The sequence below is a fragment of the Podarcis raffonei genome, chromosome Z (genome assembly GCF_027172205.1).
Source record: "Podarcis raffonei isolate rPodRaf1 chromosome Z, rPodRaf1.pri, whole genome shotgun sequence".
Lineage (NCBI taxonomy): Eukaryota > Metazoa > Chordata > Lepidosauria > Squamata > Lacertidae > Podarcis > Podarcis raffonei.
The window spans coordinates 50657724-50681816 of record NC_070621.1 but is presented as its reverse complement, the minus strand read 5'-3'; the positions used below and the strand labels follow the sequence as shown (position 1 = coordinate 50681816).

General features: G+C 48.3%; 2 protein-coding genes across 6 annotated transcripts in view; one reads left to right on the top strand and one right to left on the bottom strand.

Annotated features, from left to right (window-relative positions):
- The window catches only part of LOC128406698 (integrator complex subunit 6-like), a 42247-nt gene extending 32659 nt beyond the window's left edge, over positions 1–9588 (top strand). For 3 of the 5 annotated variants that reach the window (XR_008328584.1, XR_008328583.1, XR_008328585.1), the window contains 4 exons: positions 4510–4908; positions 8061–8154; positions 8469–8861; positions 9247–9588. Coding sequence is in view for 2 of the 5 variants with exons in the window: in XM_053374275.1 (XP_053230250.1) it covers positions 4510–4908; positions 8061–8154; positions 8469–8568 (593 nt within the window). In the remaining 3 variants the exon portion in view is untranslated. Of the gene's footprint in view, positions 1–4145; positions 4909–8060; positions 8155–8468 lie in introns of those variants that run through there. The other 2 variants (XM_053374275.1, XM_053374276.1) reach the window with 2 other exon arrangements.
- A 4468-nt stretch (positions 9589–14056) lies between these two features.
- MMGT1 (membrane magnesium transporter 1) lies at positions 14057–22484 on the bottom strand. The gene is made up of 4 exons (XM_053374325.1): positions 22308–22484; positions 18837–18889; positions 17909–18012; positions 14057–16723 (listed from the first exon to the last, which is right to left on the bottom strand). The coding sequence occupies exons 1-4, from the start codon at positions 22387–22389 to the stop codon at positions 16561–16563; spliced, it is 402 nt and encodes a 133-aa protein (XP_053230300.1). The 5' UTR covers positions 22390–22484; the 3' UTR covers positions 14057–16560.
- Positions 22485–24093: the final 1609 nt, after the last annotated feature.

Genomic DNA, 24093 nt, shown 5'->3' with positions numbered 1-24093 from the left:
GGAACACATCCGCAGCCTAGGCAACCCTGCGGGAGATCCCGCAGGGATGTCTAGGCTGCGGATAGCAGCCTGCTTCCCGGAGCGTCGGGCGCCCTGAAAGCAGAGCACCCGGCGCTTCGGGAACACATCCGCAGGGTGGGGAGCCCTGCAGGAGTTCCCTGCAAGGCTCCCCAAGCTGCGGATAGCAGCCTGCCGCCCGGCGGGCGGGGCGCCCTGAATCAGAGCGCCCCTCGCGCCGGGCAGACATCCGCAGGGTGGGGAGCCCTGCAGGAGTTCCCCGCAAGGCTCCCCAAGCTGCGGATAGCAGCCTGCCGCCCGGCGGGCGGGGCGCCCTGAATCAGAGCGCCCCTCGCGCCGGGCAGACATCCGCAGGGTGGGGAGCCCTGCAGGAGTTCCCTGCAAGGCTCCCCAAGCTGCGAATAGCAGCCTGCCGCCCGGCGGGCGGGGCGCCCTGAATCAGAGCGCCCCTCGCGCCGGGCAGACATCCGCAGGGTGGGGAGCCCTGCAGGAGTTCCCTGCAAGGCTCTCCAAGCTGCGGATAGCAGCCTGCCGCCCGGCGGGTGGGGCGCCCTGAAGCAGAGCGCCCCTCGCGCCAGGCAGACATCAGCCAGCCCCACAAGCTCGGGGGACAGCAGGGAGGCGCAGCGCCACTATCCCGCTGTTCCTCGACCTGGTTCGGTTTCCCTGACCTGCTTTTGGGGGGGGAAATAAAGGGAAATTTTTTTCCCTTTATTTCCCCCCCAAAAAACTAGGTGCGCCCTATGGTCCGGTGCGTCCAATCGTGCGAAAAATACGGTAACTAGAGCATGCACCACTCTGGCAAGACAGTCTGTGGGCAGGGAGGATCTCATCCTGCGTACTAGATGGAGCTGCCCTGGACACAGATTTGACCTGCACCTCCATGGACAGCTGTGAGTCCAAAATGACTCCCAGGCTGCGCACCTGGTCCTTCAGGGACACAGTTACCCCATTCAGGACCAGGAAGTCCTCCATACCAGCCTCTCCCCTGCCCCCGAAGAACAGGACTTCTGTCTTGTCAGGATTCAACCTCAATCCGTTAGCCACCATCCAACCTCCAACCGCCTCCAGGACCTTAACCATCTTCACTAGTTCCAATTTGAAAGAGAGGCAGAGCTGGGTATCATCTGCATACTGATGAATGCCCAGCCCATACCCTCTGATGATCTCTCCCAGAGGCTTCATGTAGATGTTAAAAAGCATAGGGGCAGAGGCACCCCACAAGTGAGAGCCCAGGGGTCTGAACACTCATCCCCCAACACCACTTTCTGGACACGGCCCAGGAGAATGCAGCGGAACCACTGTATAGCAGTGCTCCCAGCTCCCAGCTCCCAGCCCCTCTAGACGGTCCAGAAGGATGTTATGGTCGATGGTATCAAAAGCCGCTGAGAGATCCAGCAGAACTAGGAAACAGCTCTCACCTTTGTCCCTAGCCCACTGGAGATCCTCGACAGGCACGACCAAGGCAGTTTCAGTCCCATGGTGAGGCCAGGATCCTGATTGGAAGGGATCCAAATGGTCTGCATCCTCCAGGCGTGCCTGGAGTTGTTCTGCAACCACCCATTCAATCACCTTGCCCAAGAATGGAAGATTTGAGACTGGGCGATAGTTGGCCATATTGGCCAGGTCCAAATATGTTTTTTAAGAAGCAATTTAATGACTGCCTCTTTCAGTGGTCCTCACAGAGGGAAGCATTCGCCACCCAGTCGATCCCATTGCCCAGCCCTTCCTGGCTCGCTTTTATGAGCCAGGATGGGCAAGGATCAAGGAGACAGGTGGTTGGTTTCACTCGTCCAAGCGAGTGGAACAGATTGGAATTGATTCCATACAACTCGACTAGACAGGACTCTTAGCTCTCTCCTGCCCCATCCCTGATCCCACAGTGGAGTCTATCCCTTTCTGAATCTGAGCGATTTTATCTGCAAAAAACTTTGCAAAATCGTTGCAGGAGATCTTGGGGTTTTTCCCAGGCCCCGGTGGCAAAGGTGGTTCCGTGAAATTGTGAACCACCTGAAAGAAACCACCTGCTGCTGTTTTCTGCAGATGCAATGGGGCGGTGAAGTAAGTCCTCTTTGCTGTCGCTATCGCCACTACCTGTGTCTGGTCCGATTCAGAATGAGTTTCTGCCACCGGCGCTCTAGCCGTCTCAGCGATTGTTTCATCACACTCAGCTCTGTGGGAGACCACGGGGCTGTCCGGGCTCCATGCAATCGGAAAGGGCGCTTCAGAGCCAGGCGGTTGATAACCCTAGTTAACTCCGCATTTCAGTGGCCCCCAGGGAATCAGCTGAAAGGCCATCAGCATGGGATAAAGCACCCCCTACCACTCTCTGGAAACCATTTGGATCCATTAAGTGGCGGGGGCGGCCCATCTGAATCAGTCGCGCCTCCTTGCAGAGGGGAAGGGTGCAGCACTTCTTTCGTTTCACTTTTACTTAATGTCAGATCACCCCTGTCACTAGAGGTGAACACCAGGTCTAAGGCATGTCCATGACTATGAGTTGGGCCAAACTTGTTCAGGGACTGCCCCATGGAGGCCATGCTTTCCACGAAGTCCCGAGCGCCCCTTGTAAGGTCGTGTTGGCGTGGGTGTTAAAATCCCCTAGGCCAACCAAACTAGGTGTCTGCAGGAGAACATCTGCCATGACCTGAAGCAGCTCAGGCAGGGAATCCTTGGTGCAGCGGGGAGGAAAGGCATCCTGCATTGCCCCTATTGCCTAGCTTCTGGAACACACAGAGAACTAGGTCTTCCCAACAGGGTGTCCAGTGCAAACCAGTGACTCCCTAAAAACCACTGCGACCCCCCCTGCCCACATGACCCAGGTTGATGTGTGTACAAGAAACCTGGTGCACAAGCAGCGGCAAGGACAGGTCTGTCTGCTTCATCAAACCAAGTGTCCATCACACATGGCCAGGTCAAGTCCTTCAGCCACGCTCAAGTTGTGGGTGGCAGCAGTCTTTTGAATCTTTGACCTGGCATTGCACAGGTCGTGTGGGTCTCCCTTGCTGATTCCACTATCCATCCAGTCATGATGAGGTCTGGTGTAGCTCCTCCTCCTGTCCGTGAGCACTGAGATTGGGCGTCCCAGAGACCCCCCCCCCCGTGGAACGTGCCCCAGCCATTGTGTCGGCTGGGCACACTCCCTGGCAACCCTGACCCTCTCCCCTTAAGAACCAAATACAAACTATATAAAAAAATAGAAACTAATTTTTTGAAGAGAAGGGTTGCCACTGATGAGCCCACAAAAGGGGACCCTGTTCCCACCTTGATGGAATCCCAGAGGTGAGCTTGTAAAGCAGTGGTGGGAGGAGTAGTAGTAGTAACAATAACAATAATATATTATAATAATTTATTATTTATACCCTGCCCATCTGGCTGGGTTTCCCCAGCCACTCTGGGCGGCTCCCAACAGAATATTAAAATACAATAACCTATTAAACATTAAAAGCTTCCCTAAACAGGGAACACTGCTCTAGATCAGGCGTGGCCCAACTTGGTCCTCCAGCTGTTTTGGGACTGCAACTCCCATCATCCCTAGCTCACAGGACCAGTGGCCAGGGATGATGGGAGTTGTCCCAAAACAGCTGGAGGGCCAAGTTTGGCCACCACTGTAAGGAAACAGGCCTGGTTTGCCTGGGAGCAAAGAGACCTGGGGTGGGTCCTTTAGATACCTTGATCTTAGGGCCATTAGGGCTCAAAAGGTTGGTTGTTGTTTTTTAAAGCACAGGTGCCATTCCTGTTGGTTGCCATCAAAATTAATTCATGCTACACCTTACCATTGCCAAAAGAGTTGTTTAAATGCAGCCTAGCTAGTTTTGTTTCTTGACTGATTAACTGTGTAATTATCAAATTACTTTCCCCATATCCTTTCAAGGTCCTATTTCTTGCTTTCTGCTGTGGTGCTCCCATTGCTAGACGTTGGATCTTGAGCCGCCTAGGAGGTGCCTTCTGCTGTGTGTTTAGCTACTACTAATACTAATAATTTATTATTTCTACCCCAGCCCATCCTGCTGGGTTTTCCCGGCCCTTTTTACCCGTTGTTGTCTTTTTAATTATATATATTGTTTGTTTTATGTTGCTATGGCCATTGGCTAATGCGAATAAAGTTTATCTATCTTTCTTTCTAGGCGGCTCCCAACCAAATATTAAAAACACAATCAGGGGTGGCCAACTCCCAAGAGATCTACTCACGGAGTTGAAGACTGGCAGTGATCTACCACCTTTTTGGGGGTCTAAGTTGTTGAGCTTTTTTTAGGGAGAAGGAGATCCCTAAGGGGTTCGGGGAGGCCCTTTTTGGGCATTCAGGTCAAAGTTCCTGAGCTTTTCTTAAGGAACAGGAAGTCCCTTTTGGGGGGTTCAGGTCGAAGCTGTTGACTTTTGGGGGGAACCGGTGATCTACCACAGACGTCCACTGATCTGCTGGTTGGGCGTGCCTGTGATATGTCGTTGAGCATTAGGAAACTTCCCTAAGAGAGCTCTTTCTTCTGGCAGATGCAAATAGCAATATGGTCCCAGATGGCAACGGTGAGAAGAAAGCTGAACACTTCCAGTCCCTGGACAAGCAGGGAGACGGGCTGCCTGTGCCCATGATGGCCTTGATCCCCCCGCCACCAGCAGCCCTGATGGATGACGACCTGCCCAACGAGGTGGACTCCCTGTCCGGTGAGCTGAATTGCCTCGGGGAAGACGGATTGGACCTCAGGCCTGTCGCCAGCTCCCTGCTTCGCAGACCTGTCAGCTACAGTGTGTCTTCAGGGGACCCAAAACTCCTGCCAGGATCCGCACCCGGGACCACACCCCATTCGGTGAAAATCACGCCCAGCATGTTCGAAGGGAGCAATGAAGTGATCAAAATCAAAGTGATGAAGGAGGTCCGGAAGCCCGGGAGAAGTGAGTGTTGGAGAGGGGGCTGGGTTGTCCGAAGGGAGGTCCTGCGTTACTCCCACCAACCCAGAAAGAGCGCCAGGGCAGCCAAAAGCCGTCTCTCGACTTTTCACAGTTGTGAAATGGGAGGCGGCTATGATGAAGCTCGTGGTATTTCAGTCTCCGCCGCTATCATTTATTGCAGGGACACTTCAGTTCCCGGGAGGGCGGGGGGCGTTTGCTATGGTGCCAGTCTCGCTTGGCACCTTTTGGAATTTGTGAGGATCCCCCTTTTTTTAGAGTTGGCAGAAATGTAATTGTAGAGTTCGTCTGTAAATGGCAGCAGCTGCCTATCATAGTGGAATTCACATTTAGAAACCTGTGGAACATGACCACGAGAGAAAGTGATTTGTCAGTTTGGTGTGGGTTGCTGTTACAAAGGGAAGAGGAGGAAATCAACTCATAGCCGTGGACATGCCTTAGACTTGGTGTTCACCTCTATGGATGTTGGTGATCTGACACTAACTAAAAGCGAAACAAAAGAAGTGCCATGGTCAGATCACTTCCTGGTGCAACTGGACTTCTCCGCAACCCTTCCCCTCTGCAGGGAGCTGGGACCGATTCGGATGGTCCGCCCCCGCCACTTAATGGATCCAATTGGCTTCCAGAGAGTGGTAGGGGATGCTTTATCCCAAGTTGATGGCCTTTCAGCTGATTCCCTGGTGGCACACTGGAATGCGGAGTTAACCAGGGCTATTGACTGTCTGGCTCCGAAGCGCCCTCTCCGATTGCATGGAGCCCGGACAGCCCCATGGTTTTCCCTGGAGCTGAGGGTGATGAAACAATCGTTGAGACGGCTAGAGCGCCGGTGGCGGAAAACTCATTCTGAATCAGACCGGACATGGGTTAGAGCTCAACGTCGAGCCTACCAAGTGGCAATGGCGACGGCGAAGAGGGCCTTCTTCGCCGCCTCCATTGCATCTGCAGAAAACAGCAGCAGGAGACTTTTTCAGGTGGTTCGCAATCTATCGGAACCACCTGTACCACCGGGGCCTGGTAGGGACCCCAAGATCTCCTGCAATGCTTTTGCAAAGTTTTTTGCAGATAAAATCGCTCAGATTCAGAAGGAGGTAGACTCCACCGTGGGAGCAGGGCCAGGGCGGGAGAGTGCTAGAGTTCTGTCTGGTCCTGTTACATGGGATCAATTCCAATCTGTTACCTCTGAGGATGTGGACAGGCTGCTTGGACAAGTGAAACCAACCACCTGTCTCCTTGATCCTTGCCCATCCTGGCTGATAAAAGCGAGCCGGGAAGGGCTGGGCGATGGGCTCTGCGGGGTGGTGAATGCTTCCCTCTGTGAGGGAGCCTTCCCAGACCCGCTGAAAGAGGCGGTCATTAAACCGCTTCTTAAAAAAACATCTTTAGACCCGGCCAATTTGGCCAACTATCGCCCAGTCTCAAATCTGCCATTCTTGGGCAAGGTGATTGAGCGGGTGGTTGCTGAACAACTCCAAGCACGCCTGGAGGAAACGGACCATTTGGATCCCTTCCAATCAGGATTCAGGCCTCACCATGGGACTGAAACTGCCTTGGGCGCGCTGGTTGATGATCTCCTGCGGGCTAGGGACAAAGGTGAGAGCTGTTTCCTAGTTCTGCTGGATCTCTCAGCGGCCTTTGACACCATCGACCATAACATCCTTCTGGACCGTCTAGAGGGGCTGGGAGCTGGGGGCACTGTCATACAGTGGTTCCGCTCCTTCCTCCTGGGCCGTGTCCAGAAAGTGGTGGTGGGGGATGAGTGTTCAGACCCCTGGGCTCTCACTTGTGGGGTGCCTCAGGGTTCTGTCCTCTCCCCCATGCTTTTTAATATCTATATGAAGCCGCTGGGAGAGATCATCAGGGGGTTTGGACTGGGTGTTCATCAGTATGCAGATGACACCCAGCTCTACCTCTCCTTTAAATCAGAACCAGTGAAGGCGGTGAAGGTCCTGTGTGAGTGCCTGGAGGCGGTTGGAGGATGGATGGCAGCTAACAGATTGAGGTTGAATCCTGACAAGACAGAAGTACTGTTTTTGGGGGACAGGGAGCGGGTTGGTGTGGGGGATTCCCTGGTCTTGAATGGGGTAACTGTGCCCCTGAAGGACCAGGTGCGCAGCCTGGGAGTCATTTTGGACTCACAGCTGTCCATGGAGGCGCAGGTTAACTCTGTGTCCAGGGCAGCTGTCTACCAACTCCACCTGGTACGCAGGCTAAGACCCTACCTGCCCGCAAACTGTCTCGCCAGAGTGGTGCATGCTCTAGTTATTTCACGCTTGGACTACTGCAACGCGCTCTACGTGGGGCTACCTTTGAAGGTGACCCGGAAACTGCAATTAATCCAGAATGCGGCAGCTAGACTGGTGACTGGGAGTGGCCGCCGGGACCACATAACACCAGTTCTGAGAGATCTGCATTGGCTCCCAGTACGTTTCCGAGCACGATTCAAAGTGTTGGTGCTGACCTTTAAAGCCCTAAACGGCCTCGGTCCTGTATACCTGAAGGAGCGTCTCCACCCCCATCGTTCAGCCCGGACACTGAGATCCAGCGCCGAGGGCCTTCTGGCGGTTCCCTCATTGCGAGAAGTGAGGCTACAGGGAACCAGACAGAGGGCCTTCTCGGTAGTGGCGCCCGCCCTGTGGAACGCCCTCCCATCAGATGTCAAAGAGATAAATAATTACCTGACATTCAGAAGACATCTTAAGGCAGCCCTGTTCAGGGAAGTTTTTAATATGTAACGCTGTACTGTTTTTAACACTGATTGGGAGCCGCCCAGAGTGGCTGGGGAAATTCAGCCAGATGGGCGGGGTATAAATAATAAATTATTATTATTATTATGAAATCGGTGCTAGCAGGAGAAAATGTCTTTTCTCCAATGAGGAGGGTCAAGTCGAGGCAGCAGACTGACTCATTTATCTCCAGGCTTGTCCCATGCGATCCTGCACAAACAGCTATGCCCCAGGAGAGAAGAGGAGTGGCCTTTAGGAGGACACTGAGGGTCTGAAAAGGGCAAAGATTCCACCATGGGAGAGTTTGAGATAGCAGCCACTACTTGGAAGCGCAGGGCAGGGTTGAGGGCAGGATTCTGATGGTCTTACCAATGCTACCATGATCTCACGTTTTGTTTTGTTTTTTAATTGTAGATTTCGAAAAGATTTTCTCTCTCCTTGAAGAAGTTCAAGGCCCTGTTGAAATTCAAAAATATTTCATTGAATTTGCTATCAAGGAAGCAGCAAGGTTTGTATCCAGATGACATGTTCAAAGCTTGAGCAGATATGTGCATGTGTTCTGATAGTGGCCTGTTTGCTTCTTGCCTGTTGTGCTGCATGATGTTCTTTGAAACTACCGCCTTTGATGGTGGGAGGAACCTCTTTTGCTTGTAGGTTGATGGGAGGACTTAACATTCCAAGCACAGGAGGGTGTGTGAGCCTAGGCCCTGCATATGTTCTGCAGAGTAATGCAGAGGCAGTTGTTTGTTTCAGAGAGGGAACTTGGAACAGAAGTGCAAAACCCACATTAAATTGCTCCCCTTCCCCCCCTCTTTCTCTTAGGTTTAAAAAACGGGTGTTAATTCAGCACTTAGAGAGAATACTAGAGGAAATAGAGTTCAACAGCCTGCACAACAGAGTTAATCATGTCAACAGTAGATAATAATGCCCCAGCAAGACGAGTGCATGGGCCAGGGAGAACAAGTTTGCTGTGTTGCAGAGGAGCGGAAGAGGACGTGGCAGCAGCTGCCCCTGGCAGTCAGGCGGCTTTTCTGTTGGAGTCTGAGAAGAAGGGTGGAGTTTTTATGCTTGCAAGCCTCTCTCAATGGAAACTGAGCTGTGACCTTGATGGATTTGCTGCAGGGGGTCTGGCGTCCTCCCTCCCCACCTCACATTGAAGGGCCTGATCTGCTCAATGGGCTGAAGAAAAACACTCAGTGCTGCCCTCTGCCGCAGGTGATGAGAATTTACTCATTTGAACCTTTGTTCTAAGACACTTTTTAAAGAGCTGCTTTAGGCAGCAGGTCGAATCTGGTAAAACAAAAATGCATACGTTTTATCTGCGCTTGTGTTGGAGAGAGCCTATGTTCAAAAAGGAAAAAAAAGAGGAGAGAGAGAAATCCCTTCGTGATGGTAGTGCATGTTGCTGCTACAGACACGAAGGCAAAAGTTCCTGAGAACTGGCAGCCGACCCAGGCATGAGTTTTCAGGGTAACATTGAATTTGAGAGTAAAGCAGCTGCTGAAACTGGGTTGAGGAAAAGTGGTCAAGAGGCCTGTGACTGCTGCTCCTGGTAGCCGCTAAGCAACCTACCTCAGCCTCTCTTCTCTTTTGTCTGCAGACTTTATGAAAGCGCGTGCCTGAGGCTCCCCAGGTCCTGACTTCAGTTCTCTTTCATCTTGTGAGGAGGACGGAGACTCTTCACGTGGACTTGGCCTTGGAAGCGCTTAGAAGGAAACTTTGGGGTTTTTAAAAAACAAACAAACAAAAACAATCCCTGTCCCCCAAATATTATGTGTGTGTGTGTTTTACTTTTTAAATGTTCATATGAAAAGAGATTATTTTGGACAGTGTTGTTTACCAGATCCTTAATTTGATATATCAAACAGAGTGTGTGTATGTGTGTGTGTATGAGAGATGAATTTTTTTAGCACTTGTAAATAATAAAAATCATTTTATGGTTTCCTAAGAAATGCCTAATCTGAATGAGGTGCTGATGAGGAATCTCTGGTAATCCCAGTTGCCTGCAAGCACAAGAAACAAAAGAACAAAAGACCCCAAACACAGAAGACCCCTGCTGTTGTCTTCCCTCCTTCCTCCAAAAGACCACTTTGACTCTTGGAATGCATATTTCTTCTTTGCAGGAGGAGCTGGTTCACATGGTTTGCTTTGACTATAGTTGCCACCTGACTTTCCACATTATGTTCTTCAGTCATTGGCAGATTGTCCCTTTGCATTCCATGGTGGTGCCAGGAGTGGGGTGACTCCTTCTTCTCCTTGCCTTGGATGCTAATGGCTTTTTGTTTGGGCCCTTCAATGGGATACGAAGTTCCTTACATTAGGCCCAGTCTTCCCTGCTTTGAAGCAACAGAGCTTCAGTTTTGAATTTGAGCAGCTGCCACAGCACTAGTTTGACTCACATTTTATCTAATCCTTGATGAGGGAAGCTTCTACTGTATGCCCCCATCAAGAAGACTTGCAACTCCCAGGTGGAAGCATCCCAGATCCGAAGAGCATCCTCTTTCCAGTTGGGAATAGGGGCTGCCTCTCCTACACAGAGGAGAAAAGGCTAACTACAAACAGGAGCAGAAGGAGCTCTGACCTAGTTCTGGCAAGGGTGGCCCAAGCACGTTTCCCTTCCAGCTGCCATTATAGCATGGGGGGGCAGACCATGACCTGGGTTTTGGGCCTGCACAACTTGCATTTCAGCAGGAATGGTGTCTGATAACTGACCTTTCTGCCATTCTTAACACTTTGTGTCGGTACTTGGATGCACTATGGCCTGACTCTGGTGCTTCCATAAACCCCCTACTGTCCCAACCTGCCAGCTCTCTGTTGGAAAGAGTTAATGCAGAGAGTGTTTGAAGCCATGCTTTGAGTAATCTTTTAAGCTGCACTCCGTGGCACTGACTGACTTGCTGCTTTGTAATTGCTGGCTCAGCCAAAATTGGATAAAGGAAAAACCCAAAGGCAAAAGATAAGCCACTGAGATGACAAAAGACTTGACATTACTCATCTGGTGTGCTGGTTCCAGGACAGCTACACAGCAGTCTTCATAAGTCACTTCTCAGATTTTTTCTTCTGACAGAGCAAGGCCTTGGATTCTTCATGATTCCCCCCCCCCCGCCCTTTTGCAGTGGGAGAGCGCAGCCTTTTACAACTGATGACCCCCATCAACTCCAGCCAGCACACAACCATATTGTGCATGGACTGATGGGAGTTGTAGTCTTAAACAGAGGCTGGAGAAGGGCAAGGAATGGTGAGGAGATAAAGGGAAAGCAAATGAAGACCGGGGCCCCTGTTGTAGTGACTTGAGGCAACACTACTGAAGTGCATTTTCATACTTGCTTGATTTATCTTCCAGAACCCTATGTGTGAACAAGCTGGTGTGTGTTTCTCTAGCAGAAGCCCATTCCCAATTTGGTCTAATCATGAGCAGAACCTTCTAAAGACTTGAGCTGCTCTCCCATTTCATGGCCATTGGCCATGTGTGCTTTTGGCTAAGGATAACCTTGGCTGTGGTTGGATAGTGTTTTCGAGGTTACCAGCATGAGTTTGACCAAACTGCGGGAGGCAGTGGAGGACAGAGGTGCCTGGCGTTCTCTGGTCCATGGGGTCACGAAGAGTCGGACACGACTAAACGACTAAACAACAACAAAACCTTGGCTGACAGATTCTGGTTGTGGACATAATTTCTCTGAAGCTAGGTCCTTTTGGTGGCTCATCTTGTGTGAACACAATTTGCCAGTTCTGCAGGCTGGTATTGGCAAAACAAGGCAGGGCTCTCCCTGGAATCATGGTAGAAGACACATACACAAAACACATACCCATGTGAGTGCTAAAAACAAAACCCTAATTGTGTAGTTTGTCTCATTTTCCTGCACTGAAGTAATCTTCATCTGCTCTGCTTTGCCCTAAACATCTCTAGGGAGGGAAGGGGAGATTCAGCAGGCGGTAGACAATGGGAGTTGAGACAAGTAATTAAGATGTCACCTCTGTAAATGACCAGTTGCAGGGGTTCTTTTATTTTGAAGTAGACTGTCTAATGCACACCTGCATTTTGATGTTGCCTCATGCACAGGTGCGTCTGCCTGCTCTGTTTAGCTTTAAAAATTCCTAACTTCTTAAACTTTGGAGAGGCATCCTATTAACCATGCTGGCATGTGAAAGCTGACAGCCTCCGTGCTAAAGGCCTCAGACCAGAAGAAATTGGGACCTCACTTCTACTAAGTGTGATGGGAGCAAGGAGGTCCTGTGGCAAAACACAAATTTGGGTACTCTGCTTAAGTAAATTGGTGACAAAATATTTCAAGATTTGCAGTACATACCCAACTAGCCGTGAGTCCAAATTCGAATCATTCATGTGCGCAGGTCTTGTTTTTACAGCCGCCACCACCATTATCTTTGAGAAAATGTTTACATGAGGAATTCTTGATTGCCCATTTTTTACCTGTAGACAAACTTGTTTAAAGCAACTTTGGAACAAATAAGAAGTCTGGTTTAGATTGAAAAACTGCAGCTTACACCTGTCTTCAAAAGGCTTCCATGAAAACTTTCTACTGAGGAACAGCATATGGCTGTCCCCGTGCTCCTGGACAAGAGTTCCCTCCTCCCTGACCACTGGCCAAGCTGGGTGGGGCGGATGGAAATTACAGTCTCAAGAGAAAAGCAGGTACCACATCCCTGATTTATCAGATTGCTAGTTCTCAGTGTGGAGTATGGAGTAACTACTTGCATGCTGGCTGTTATTGCTCCTTAGCTAATGATGCTAACTAATGAGTTGGAACAGATTTTAAATTTAGTAAGCAGAGTTCATCGGAATTACTGGCTAGGCAGGCAATTTCGACTATGTTAAAATTTACTTGCTAGGCAAATTAGGTGTATTCTGCATGGCTGCTTGCCATAATACAGTGGTACCAATACAAGGGAGAGGCAGAGAAAGGGTTGGTGTTGCTATCAAAACACAACCACTACTTTTATCCCAAGAGACGGGAAAATGCATTTTGTGTATTGCAATCGAGCTTTAGAATAGCAGCTCCTTAGAACTTCCTCTCACCTGCATGGGTGTAAACCAGGGGTCAGCAACCTTTTCCAACCATAGGCCGGTCCACCGTCCCTCAGACCATGTGGTGGGCCAGACTATATTTGGGGGTGGGGAGTGAACAAATTCCTATGCCCCACAAATAACCCAGAGGGGCATTTTAAATAAAAGTACACATTCTACTCATGTAAAAACATGCTGATTCCCAGACCGTCCACGGGCCAGACTGAGAAGGCAATTGGGCCACATCTGGCCCCCGGGCCTTAGGTTGCCTACCCCTGGTGTAAACAGACACGGCTAATTTAGCTGCTATTTATAAAATTCTAGTGGGTGTCTCTCAAATAGAGGAGCTGCTCCTATGCTGCTACTTCAGGCTAAAGCTGGAGCTCTGCCTGCCTCAATAATCTTATACTGAAAAAATCTTACGTATTCAAAAGAAGTTGCCAACTCAGATGGTGAGAAGTAATGCTAGCTTTTCAAAAAACAGGTAAGCTTTTTGTACAGAGAATTCAAGTCATGGTGACTGTGGGGTTGCGTCGCCCATCTCGCTTTCAGGCCAAGGGAGCTGGTGTTTGTCCACAGACAGCTTTCTGGGTCCTGTGGCCAGCAGGACTAAACCGCTTCTGGCACAACAGAACACCATGATGGAAACACTGTTTACCTTCCCACCACAGTGATTCCTATTTATCTACTTGCACTGGTGTGCTTTCAAACTGCTAGTTTGGCAGAGGCTGGGACAGAGCAACGGGAGCTCACCCTGTCATGGGGATTCGAACCACCAACCTTCCAATTAGCAAGCCCAAGAGGCTTCAGTGGTTTAGACCACAGCGCCACCCGCGTCCCTTCTACAGGCACAGTAGAAACTTACGGGCTACTATAGAACATTTTTCCCAGGCCTTATTTCAGGAGGAAGACATTGCCAGGAAAGCATGCAAGCTGCTATTTATAAAATTCTAGTGGGTGTCTCTCAAATAGAGGAGCTGCTCCTATGCTGCTACTTCAGGCTAAAGCTGGAGCTCTGCCTGCCTCAATAATCTTATACTGAAAAAATCTTACGTATTCAAAAGAAGTTGCCAACTCAGATGGTGAGAAGTAATGCTAGCTTTTCAAAAAACAGGTAAGCTTTTTGTACAGAGAATTCAAGTCATGGGCTTCTAACTGTAGCACTAGGATTCAGTTGCTTGCATGCTTTCCTGGCAATGTCTTCCTCCTGAAATAAGGCCTGGGAAAAATGTTCTATAGTAGCCCGTAAGCACGTTTCCCTTCCAGCTGCCATTATAGCATGGGGGTGCAGACCATGAATAATGGGTGTATTTAAAACCACCCTTCAGCTTTATAAAAGTGACATTTTTCTTAGTTCAATCCTTGAAGAAAGAATTCATACCCCATGTGCTTTTTAAGGATGTTGGTTCTTTATTAGGCAATGCAAGATCAAAAATGAAAGAACAAGTTTTGCACACGTGATAGTTAATATCAATGCTGGAGCTTCAAGCTGCTACTCCTTGCAAGTTTAAATGCCCAAAGGGCATTCAATAGGTTGCAAACTTAAAACACAAACATGGGGAGGACTCCGTTCATGCAGCGATGCCCTGCTGTGATGGAGCCTTTTTGGCAACCCAAAGCAGGTTCTTGCCAGGTTTGTAGGCACCTGGTTAATAAGGAGAGTTTAGCTGAAAATGATTTTCATACATGGTACTAAGACAGGGGGAGGGGAGTTCAAACTGAAGGACACCTGTGACACCGGCCATTCTCTTATGCACAGCCAATAGCCCACAAGCTCCACTGCACTGTGCAACCTTTTCCTAGCAAACATTCAGGACTGCACTGCAAGATTGGATTGGGTACTTTTCTCACCCCACCTCAATTTTATGCAATGAGATCCACAGGGAGCCGGGTTACCACAAGGGACAAGATCCTTTTATGCAGCCCAGATCACCCATACAGGGTCAAGAAAAACTTGGCTCTTAACTCCCAACAGTAGCAGCTGTAATTCTGAAAATGTGCTGGGAGACCCTCACTGGCTTTAAAGGAAATATTAAAGTGAACCATCAAGTAGGTGAAGCATAAGACCTGCAGCCTCTCTCGTCAAGAAAAGGAGATCCCACCAGCTGCTGTTCTCCGTGCTTAGTTCTGAAGCACTGTTTCAGGTTTTACAGAGCAGGAGTCTTCACTCCAGGACAAGGGATGGTAGGGAACAGTAAGGCCATTACATAACAACAGACTTTATGTTCAGTTTGCCACTGCGTGTACTTGGGGGGGACTGTAACACTAAAATAACTTCCATGAACAAGCAGCAATCTGAGTTTAAACAAGGCCATGTCTTCTTTACATTCACAGCTCAACCATCCTGACCCCTGTGCTTAGGGTGCCTTTTGTGGAACCAGGAACCACCATGCAGAGGGAAGAGCAAACCATACTGGGTGGAATGCATTGTTTTATTCTATCACAAGTGCACCGGCAGTTGATGCCCATGCGTCTATACTGTGCTGCCACAAGTGGATGGGGCACCTTTCTTTCACTGCAGAAAAAGTAAAATGTAAACACGCCATTGCAGCCAAGGAGAGACGGACAGCTTTCCTGCAGCCCACTCCAACCAGTTTAAATCTATGGCAAACAAACATGGGGACAAACTAAATTTAGTGAATTGACAGGAATCTATTCCCTCTGCTTAAACACCCCACATGCTCCAAGGCAGGTGACTCGGAGATGCCATTAGCAAAAGAGCAATGCAGCAAAGTGGAAAAACAAGACAAACGGGGTAAATTGTTTAAACAAAAGCAAAGCAGCTCTCCCACCTCTGGACAAACTTCATCCTACGTTTTCAGTGAGAGTGCACACTTCTAAATGGAGGGAGCTGGATTAAAATGCACCCTTCTGAGCAGAAAGTCAGGAAACAACTTGTCCACGTTACAAAAACAAACTGAACAGCCTTGTGGCATCTCAAGACAGACATCCTAAGCAGTCCCTGAGATCCTTGTACGTTATAAGCCACTCGCTCATGTAGCAGTCCCATCCTCACCCAGACCTGCAGCCCTTCCTCAGGTACAGCCCTCCTGCTTTGCAGCAGTAATCCTGTTGCAGATCCACCTTGCTCCCAGCTTAGGCAACAGCCATCACTTGCTACAATTAGCAGGAGCTTGGTGTAAAGTGGATGAGACTACAGATGGTGTAGTAAGGATGTAAGCATCCTTCCTGCCTAACCCCCAGTGAGATCTCCAATGGCTCTCAAAAATGATCCATTTCCCTTCAAAACCTGTGAGCATTTCAAGGTAGCTCAAGGACACTGAGCAATAAACGAAGGGAGCTTTTGTGTCCCTGGCAACAGTTTGGGTAAAGCTCCCACTTCAGAACCGCCTGTCTGAATGTCTCTGATGCTGGTCATAACAGCGACCACATTACTTCAGCCAAAGTGCTGAAGACAGGAAAGAAACACAATCACCATTGTCTTCTGTGTTAAGGATGGGAGGGAAGGGATAGACACAAAGCAGCCCCCTTCCTCAGCATTCAACAGAACAGCAGCATAAGCCAATACCCCTTTCTTCTGTGCTCATCTGTGGCATTAAAACAATCACCTACTTTTTGGAAATAAAGAATTTGCTTTCACTAAATTTGAATCAACCATGATGGTGGGCTAATGGACAAAAAGTAAAGTGATGCTTCACAGCATAATTCTAGCAACAATTTACACTGTTTTGCCAATTCAAAATTCAGTCATTGTCATTAACAGTGTTTGAAGAAGGTCCTTTTTAATAATTATATATATATATATATTTATAAAGTCTGGATGATCAATATAAATACTGCTCCAGAAATGAAATAAAAGTGTTTACACCCCCAACTCCAATGTTACGGCTCAGTGTCCTGTTCTATTTTTAGAATAATCTGTAAAAATCTTTAACGGCGAAGAGGTTCGAATTTTCGCAACTTCAGCGATGCGCTAGACGACAAAGCATCCCTGCTGGAGGAAGAATGGACCGTGTCTGGGGACTGGAATAATACTCTGCCCCGGTGATTAAAAACGTAGAAGGATGGATGGTTCCTTAATGTGTCAAATGTCCTGAAACAAAAAGCAGAACAAAAAGGAGAGAAGTGCAATTGGCAACAAATCATAACTGTTAATTCACAGTCCTATTCTGGTTAAAATGCCATAGCCAAGGTTACCTTCAGATCTTCCTTGGACATATTAAAAAGTTCAAACTTGGCCTCCTGCCCCAATACTAGTGAGAATTTCTATTCCACCCTTCAAATGAATATGCAATGCTCAGGGTAGCTTATAAAAATTAAAATCACATGAAAAAACCAGCAACAGCAAACACAGCTTGCAATGGAGGCAAGCAGAGAGATAAGAATCAAACTCCAAGATAAAAATATGATCTGTTCTTAGCTAGAAGTAGCAGCAGCAGCAGCAGCAGTGACAAACCACAGGAACCACACTGGGGCATCAGGACAGAGAAGGATGCTGGGGCCAGGCCAAAGATGGCTACCAAAAATGTGGCAATAAGATGGAGTTAAGGCCAGAGCCTGGTAGGATAATGGGAGGCAGAAAAAGCAGCAGAAGTCCAGGATGCGCTAAACTGAAGAGCCTGTTCTACCATTTTCTCCATTATCTCCACCGCTTCCTGAGCAATCTCCCTTTGGCTCCCATCACCCCATGAAGAGTCTTGCTGGATCAAGCAGCCATCTCTTCCTTCCTCCTGCTTCCCACAAGAGTCCAACAGGAATTGGGCATGAAGGTTACAGCCTTCCTATTTTTCTGCTGATATTCAGATGGTGGATACCTGCTAATCATGTAGGTTTCATAGTCAACATGGCAAAAACTTTCCTTTTTAACCAGGCATCTGGCTCTTAACTATCTGGTCTTTTAGAGTGGGTGGGGATACACCCACCCACACACCCCTGGTTTTAATGTGTGTAAGTTGCTTTGAGTTGCAGTAGCAAAGAAAAAGTAACTAATAAATCCAATAATAACAATTACTAATAGATATGCAGCATAGAACAGGTTTCTTTTAACTTTGCCCTGTGTGAGAGGGAAGTACAGCAAGCTGTAGTTTCTCAATCTTACAGCATTGTGCAAATGATGAAATAACAACTGCTAAACGTCTTCTAATTGATCAGGAGAGAGAAACCCTCCTCTTTAAACAGACCTGGAAGACTGCCTGATGTAAAGGGTGGGGGAAAGAATAAAAAGCAAAGCACTGAGCAAAGTAATAATTCCAGCAGAAAGAAATGGGTAAAAACATACTTATTCTTCAGCTCTGAAGTAGCATCCATGTCTTTAAATTCCCCTGCAATATGTACTATGCCGTAACAGGTAACCGCAAAGGCCAACAGTGTTTGAAGCACTATCTGTAAAAGATTAAAAAGTAAACAGCACTTGAGTGACTTAAGTAAAATACTGCTAATAGAATTCCCCCTCGTGTTTGGTCTTAAATATCCAACCACTGTGCTTTTCAAGATGGGAAATCTCACGGCTTCAGAAATGTGCAATGCAGAAGGGTTAATTTTGGACTTGAGACACCTCAAGTTATTTACATGGCTGAATAGGCATGAGCCTGGCAACTACTTCTCAACCTTATCTAGTCCTCTAGTGTGGAAAGGAGGAGGGGCAGAGGTGGGTGGGAATGGGTAGGATGCCTCACACTGATACGTAATAATTTTTGAAGGATGACTACATTAGGCTGGAAAGTGGATAGCAGATACCACACAACAGCTCCATGCAAACAAATACCTGCCAAATGCTAGAGGGAGAGGCTGTTTGTTCTGCAGAGTGTGGGGAGTAAAGCAGAGGCTTTCAAAGAACTGACTGGAGAGAGTGGCAATTCCTAAAGGAATGCTGCTAAGGGAGAAGAGGAAGATGCCAAATTTCAGATGAATCTCAGTCACACTGCAATGCAGGCTGCAGATTAGGGGAAGAAGCATGGTGACACAAGAGCTCAGATTCAGTCAGTAGAAACAGGGCAAAGTAAAAAACAAAAGCCAGAATTAAGTTACACAGTACACTATCCATACAAGTCCACAAGCCAGTGAAAACGTTTAATTTGTTCCTGGATGTTTCATCCCCCCACCTTATTCCATTGCAACCATACTAGTTTAAATGGAAATGTGTCATCTTACGGATCACAGTCAAGTCAGCACTTGCATCACTGAAAGAAAAAGAACATTTAACTTACATCTATTGGCAAAGTTTCATCTTCCTTTTCTGTTAATCTCATGTAGGAGCGATCTGCAAAATGAAGACATGCTGGTAAATTAATCTGATTTCCTTTCTATGTTCACGGAGCAAAAAAGGGGCCACACAGCTGGGTTTTCTATCAACTCCACTACAGGTAAAAAGCCACCTCCGCTTCAGTTTCTCTTTCTGATTATTTATCAGATCTTCAAATCTTGCCTTGGTGGATTAACTAATCTCCATAGTGCACACAAGAGAAATGTGTCCAACAGCTATAACTGAGTAATGCAAGAGAATCACTGGTAGCTCTCTGCTGCCTTATTCCAAGTCAGTTCTTTACTGCACTTGTCCACAAGAATTGGCAACAGTTCTGCAGGGCTTCAGTCAGGTCTTGCCCATACATACCTGGAGATGTCTTTCTGCATGCCATGACCCTTCTCCTCACGTATCTTACAGAAAGGCCTCAAGCTCATTTAGACAACCACTAATCACTATTTCAACTAAAGGCAACCAGTCTATGTTGCTTCAGTATGCATATTAAACTGTTCTCCCAAACTTGTCATAACAGGGAATCACTGCTGGCAACAGAAACAAATCACTCCACCATCTAGCTTCTCCTGCTCAACTGACTGCCCTGATCTAGAAATATGGGAGTTTGTGCAAATTCACAATGCAATTTTACAACTAAGCTGAAAATGTTACAACTGGTACTATGTCAGCAGTCACTCATGTTTGTTGGCCAGGGTGTCAGTACACACATATAGAGTTGTGGTGACAAGCCTCTACCGTACTATTTTAACTGGTAACTTGAACAGTGTCCAAGTGCCCATATCAGAGAGAATCTGTCCCTACCCCACAGATTACAATCTATGTTAGAGCAAAAAGATACAAATGGGGAAATCACATTGGCTGCCTTCAATCCAAGTATTTTATGGACTAGGCCAAGGTCTGGCAGCATGCCACCAGTCCAGTCACCAAAACCCATTGTGTGACAGTTCTAGGAGAGGCCCATGAAATTACTAGCCCAGCTACTCATCCATTTTTGGTATTTCTATAATACTCTTCTTAATATTTATCCTAGAGTGGTATGCAATGCAATTTTTAAATAAAATAATATATAATGAAAAGTAGTCAACACAGCAGAATGCACATGTGAAATAGCAATTAAAGCAGCAAAACATGAAGTATCTTCTAAAATACAGCATTCCCCAATACTACTTTCAATTATACTCTACAACTGGCCTGCCACATATGAGAAAACCCTCTCCTTCATTATTGCCCACATTATCTTTAATGGTGGTGGCTCTCATAGGGGCCTCAGTAGGAGATCTTACTGAAGGCTGATGTGGGAGAAGGCAAACCTTAGGGACCAGAGTCTCAAGCAATTATGAGTTTCCAAGGTTAAAACCAACAACTTGAACAGAGTTTCGAAGCAAACCAGTAACCAATCTAGATACAATGGTACCTCAGGTTAAGAACTTAATTCATTCCGGAGGTCCGTTCTTAACATGAAACTGTTCTTAACCAGAGATACCACTTTAGCTAATGGGGCCTCCCGCTGGCGCCGCACGATTTCTGTTCTCATCCTGAAGCAAAGTTCTTAACCCGAGGTACTATTTCTGGGTGGGCGGAGTCTGTAACCTGAAGCGTCTGTAACCCGAGGTACCACTGTATTACAAAACTGGTTAGATATGTTCCCAACAAGCTGTTCCCATTAAAATCTTGACTGCTGTATCTGGGGGATTCATACTGACGCACATAACCCTGAAGGGATTTGCATGGTTATTGTTAGCTCATCTGGCGTACAGATTACAGATGTAGAGACCAGATCAAGCAACACATTGCATCAGGAGTTGTATGATTAATCCAGCACTTCTGCTGAGATGACCACCACCTGCTGAGCTTAAGACTCCCTTCATTCACACAACTGACGAAAACATACTGTCTCCACATCATACTTGATACAACATCTATTCCCTATTGCCTTAGTCAAGCACCTGCTACTCACCAGCTGCCTTTATCCTAACACCAGCCTAGTTCTCCCAACCTCTCTCCCACAGTGTACGCTGGTGTCACACCAATCCAACTGATCCCCTTGACTTCTAATGGCACTCCTATTCCACCCACTACACCCCATAGTCTTTCCACATCAAGTTCCATTTCCAGCCATTAAAAGTCTTTGTTCTATTCACTGTCAAGTCTTAGAATTCTATGAGACGTACATAAAGGCAAAATTTCACCAGGTGCCATTCACCATCTTAGTGCTACAGAGATCAGAGAAACCTTTTGTGGACTGTTCTTTTTAAGGTCTTGGGATCCAACAACTACACAGCCTAAGATAAGGTCTGACATTTTCCCACCACAGTCGAGCATGGACAAAAACCAGAAATCAGGATGGTACCGGGAATGTGTACAATGCTCAGTATCTGGGAATGTGAGGAGGCAACAATCCATCCCTCCCAGGTTCCAATGGCTGCCATACGTAATAATGGGTATTTCACTAGCGTCTCATAAAATTCTATCTCCTGATGTCTCACACACCTGAAAAAAGTTGCGGGCTCCAATCAGCGTAAGCTTCACCCACAGCAAGGCTACAGCCCTATGCACCCTTACTTGAGAGCAAGCCCTACTGAATGCAGTCAACCAGAGCAGGATTGTGCCTACAAACTGCTCCTGCATCTGCCCTGGATGTCCCACGGGATCCCCTTCCAACTCTACCACAATTCCCATGCTGCACAGCCACGTTCTTCTCCGTGGTGGTCAGGGCCGGATTTAGGCTTGATGGGGCCCTAAGCTATAAGCTCCTGAAGGTAATGGGGCCCTTGATATGTCCAGCTGTCTTTTGCCCACAACAAATTGTTGCTGTTTTTTGTGTTGAGTATATGCTATATGGTAATTTATGGACCTCATAGGTATCTAAAGCCATTTGCACATAACCAAATATGTATTTTATCAAAGTAATTGTTGAACTTATATTTTGGAAATGTACATCCAGGTTTTTTCCCCCTTAATTTTTTTGGGCCCCCCAAAAGAGTGGGGCCCTATGCTAGAGCTTGTTGAGCTTATACGTAAATCCGGCACTGGTTAATTCTACCCTCGCAATTTACGACCCTCCCTCCTCCTTTTCATCTAAACGCGGCAGGCGGAATTCCCTCCCTCCCTCCCAGTAGGTGAGGCGGGGAAACGCTGGCGGCCCCGGGCCAGCCAGAAACCCGAGCGGCCCTTGGGACCCCCCCTGCCCGGGCCGCCCCCCAGGGAGGCGGCACATTCCAGAAGACACGTCCTGCTCGCGCCCCCGCCCCGCCTGGGAACCCTCGGCGCCCCCCGCCACCTTCCCAGGAGGGGGGGCTGGGCCGGGCGGCGAGGGGGGCGGCGAAGCCCACCAGGACACCCCCTCCGCCAGGATATGCGCATGCGCGTAGGACATGGGGACGGGGCGCTGCCGCCGCAGGCGGAGGCCGGAGCCACTCACGCTGCGCGGCGGAGAAGGCCGCGTGCGCCAGGGCGAAGAGTCCGACGCCGACCAGCCCTTTCCACAGAGAGGCGGCCGCCATCGTCTGCCTCGTTCCCTCACAGGCACTGCCGGGGCCGCGCACGCGCACGAAAGGCCAGCGGGAAGCTTCCGGCGAGAGCTGAGACGCGAACGCGATGCGACGCGAGGAGTCGGGCCTTCGCCGATCGGCGCGCGGGGATGACGTAATGCGCAGCGGAGGCTGGTGGGAGCCTCTCAAGCAAGGAAGCAAGCGCCTAAGAGAGGAAGGAGGAAGGCGGGGCCGCTGCTGGCGGCGGCGGCGGCGCGAATCGGCGGAAGTGGGCGGGACCGAGTTCAGGTGGGCCTGCCAATGGCTGCGCCATACGCCCTTCTTCGCCGCCGGACTCTCTCTTGGCTCGGTCGCACCCGAGTTTCTGAGGGGATGAGTTTGGCGCCTCTTCGCCTTCAGCGCCTCTTCCTGTTCTCCTCTTGTCACCAAGCGCCTTTCCCATAAGCGATAAATATCCATATACAAAGCAAGGGGAACTTTTAAATTGAAAAAGACAACAGCATCATGAAGAAACATAATAAAACAGTTATTACTAATCCGGGACCTATTCCTGCCGAAGGAGCACAAGATGGCAGACACAGCAAGACCAAACATTTAAACCAACTTAAAGCGGCCAGTATGTGGATCGAGAACTCCCAGAAGTGCAAGCTGGATTTAGAAGAGGCAGAGGAACCAGAGACCAAATTGCAAACATGCGCTGGATTATGGAGAAAGCTAGAGAGTTCCAGAAAGACATCTACTTCTGCTTCATTGACTATGCAAAAGCCTTTGACTGTGTCGACCACAGCAAACTATGGCAAGTTCTTAAAGAAATGGGAGTGCCTGATCACCTCATCTGTCTCCTGAGAAATCTCTATGTGGGATAAGAAGCTACAGTTAGAACTGGATATGGAACAACTGATTGGTTCAAAATTGGGAAAGGAGTACAACAAGGCTGTATTTTGTCTCCCTGCTTATTTAATTTATACGCAGAATACATCATGCGAAAGGCTGGGCTGGATGAATCCCAAGCTGGAATTAAGATTGCTGGAAGAAATATCAACAACCTCAGATATGCAGATGACACAACCTTGATGGCAGAAAGTGAGGAGGAATTAAAGAACCTTTTAATGAGGGTGAAAGAGGAGAGCGCAAAATATGGTCTGAAGCTCAACATCAAAAAAAGGAAGATCATGCCCACTGGGCCCATCACCTCCTGGCAAATAGAAGGGGAAGAAATGGAGGCAGTGAGAGATTTTACTTTCTTGGGCTCCATGATCACTGCAGATGGTGACAGCAGCCACGAAATTAAAAGACGCCTGCTTCTTGGGAGAAGGGCAATGACAGGCCTAGACAGCATCTTGAGAAGTAGAGACGTCGCCTTGCCAACAAAGGTCCGTATAGTTAAAGCCATGGTTTTCCCAGTAGTGATGTATGGAAGTGAGAGCTGGACCATAAAGAAGGCTGATCGCCGAAGAATTGATGCTTTTGAATTATGGTGCTGGAGAAGACTCTTGAGAGTCCCATGGACTGCAAGAAGATCAAACGCATCCATTCTTAATGAAATCAGCCCTGAGTGCTCACTGGAAGGACAGATCGTGAAGCTGAGGCTCCAGTACTTTGGCCACCTCATGAGAAGAGAAGACTCCCTGGAGAAGACACTGATGCTGGGAAAGATGGAGGGCACAAGGAGAAGGGGGCGACAGAGGATGAGATGGTTGGATAGTGTTCTCGAAG

What these genes read in the sequence shown, in the direction of transcription:
- MMGT1 (XM_053374325.1), bottom strand. Translation starts at nt 22,389, where the DNA reads ATGGCGGCCGCCTCTCTGTGGAAAGGGCTGGTCGGCGTCGGACTCTTC. An exon ending in GGCCTTCTCCGCCGCGCAGC is followed by an intron (nt 18,890 to 22,307) that starts GTGAGTGGCTCC and finishes TTCATTTTGCAG; the next exon opens with ATCGCTCCTACATGAGATTA. An exon ending in ACTTCAGAGCTGAAGAATAA is followed by an intron (nt 16,724 to 17,908) that starts GTATGTTTTTAC and finishes TTTTTGTTTCAG; the next exon opens with GACATTTGACACATTAAGGA.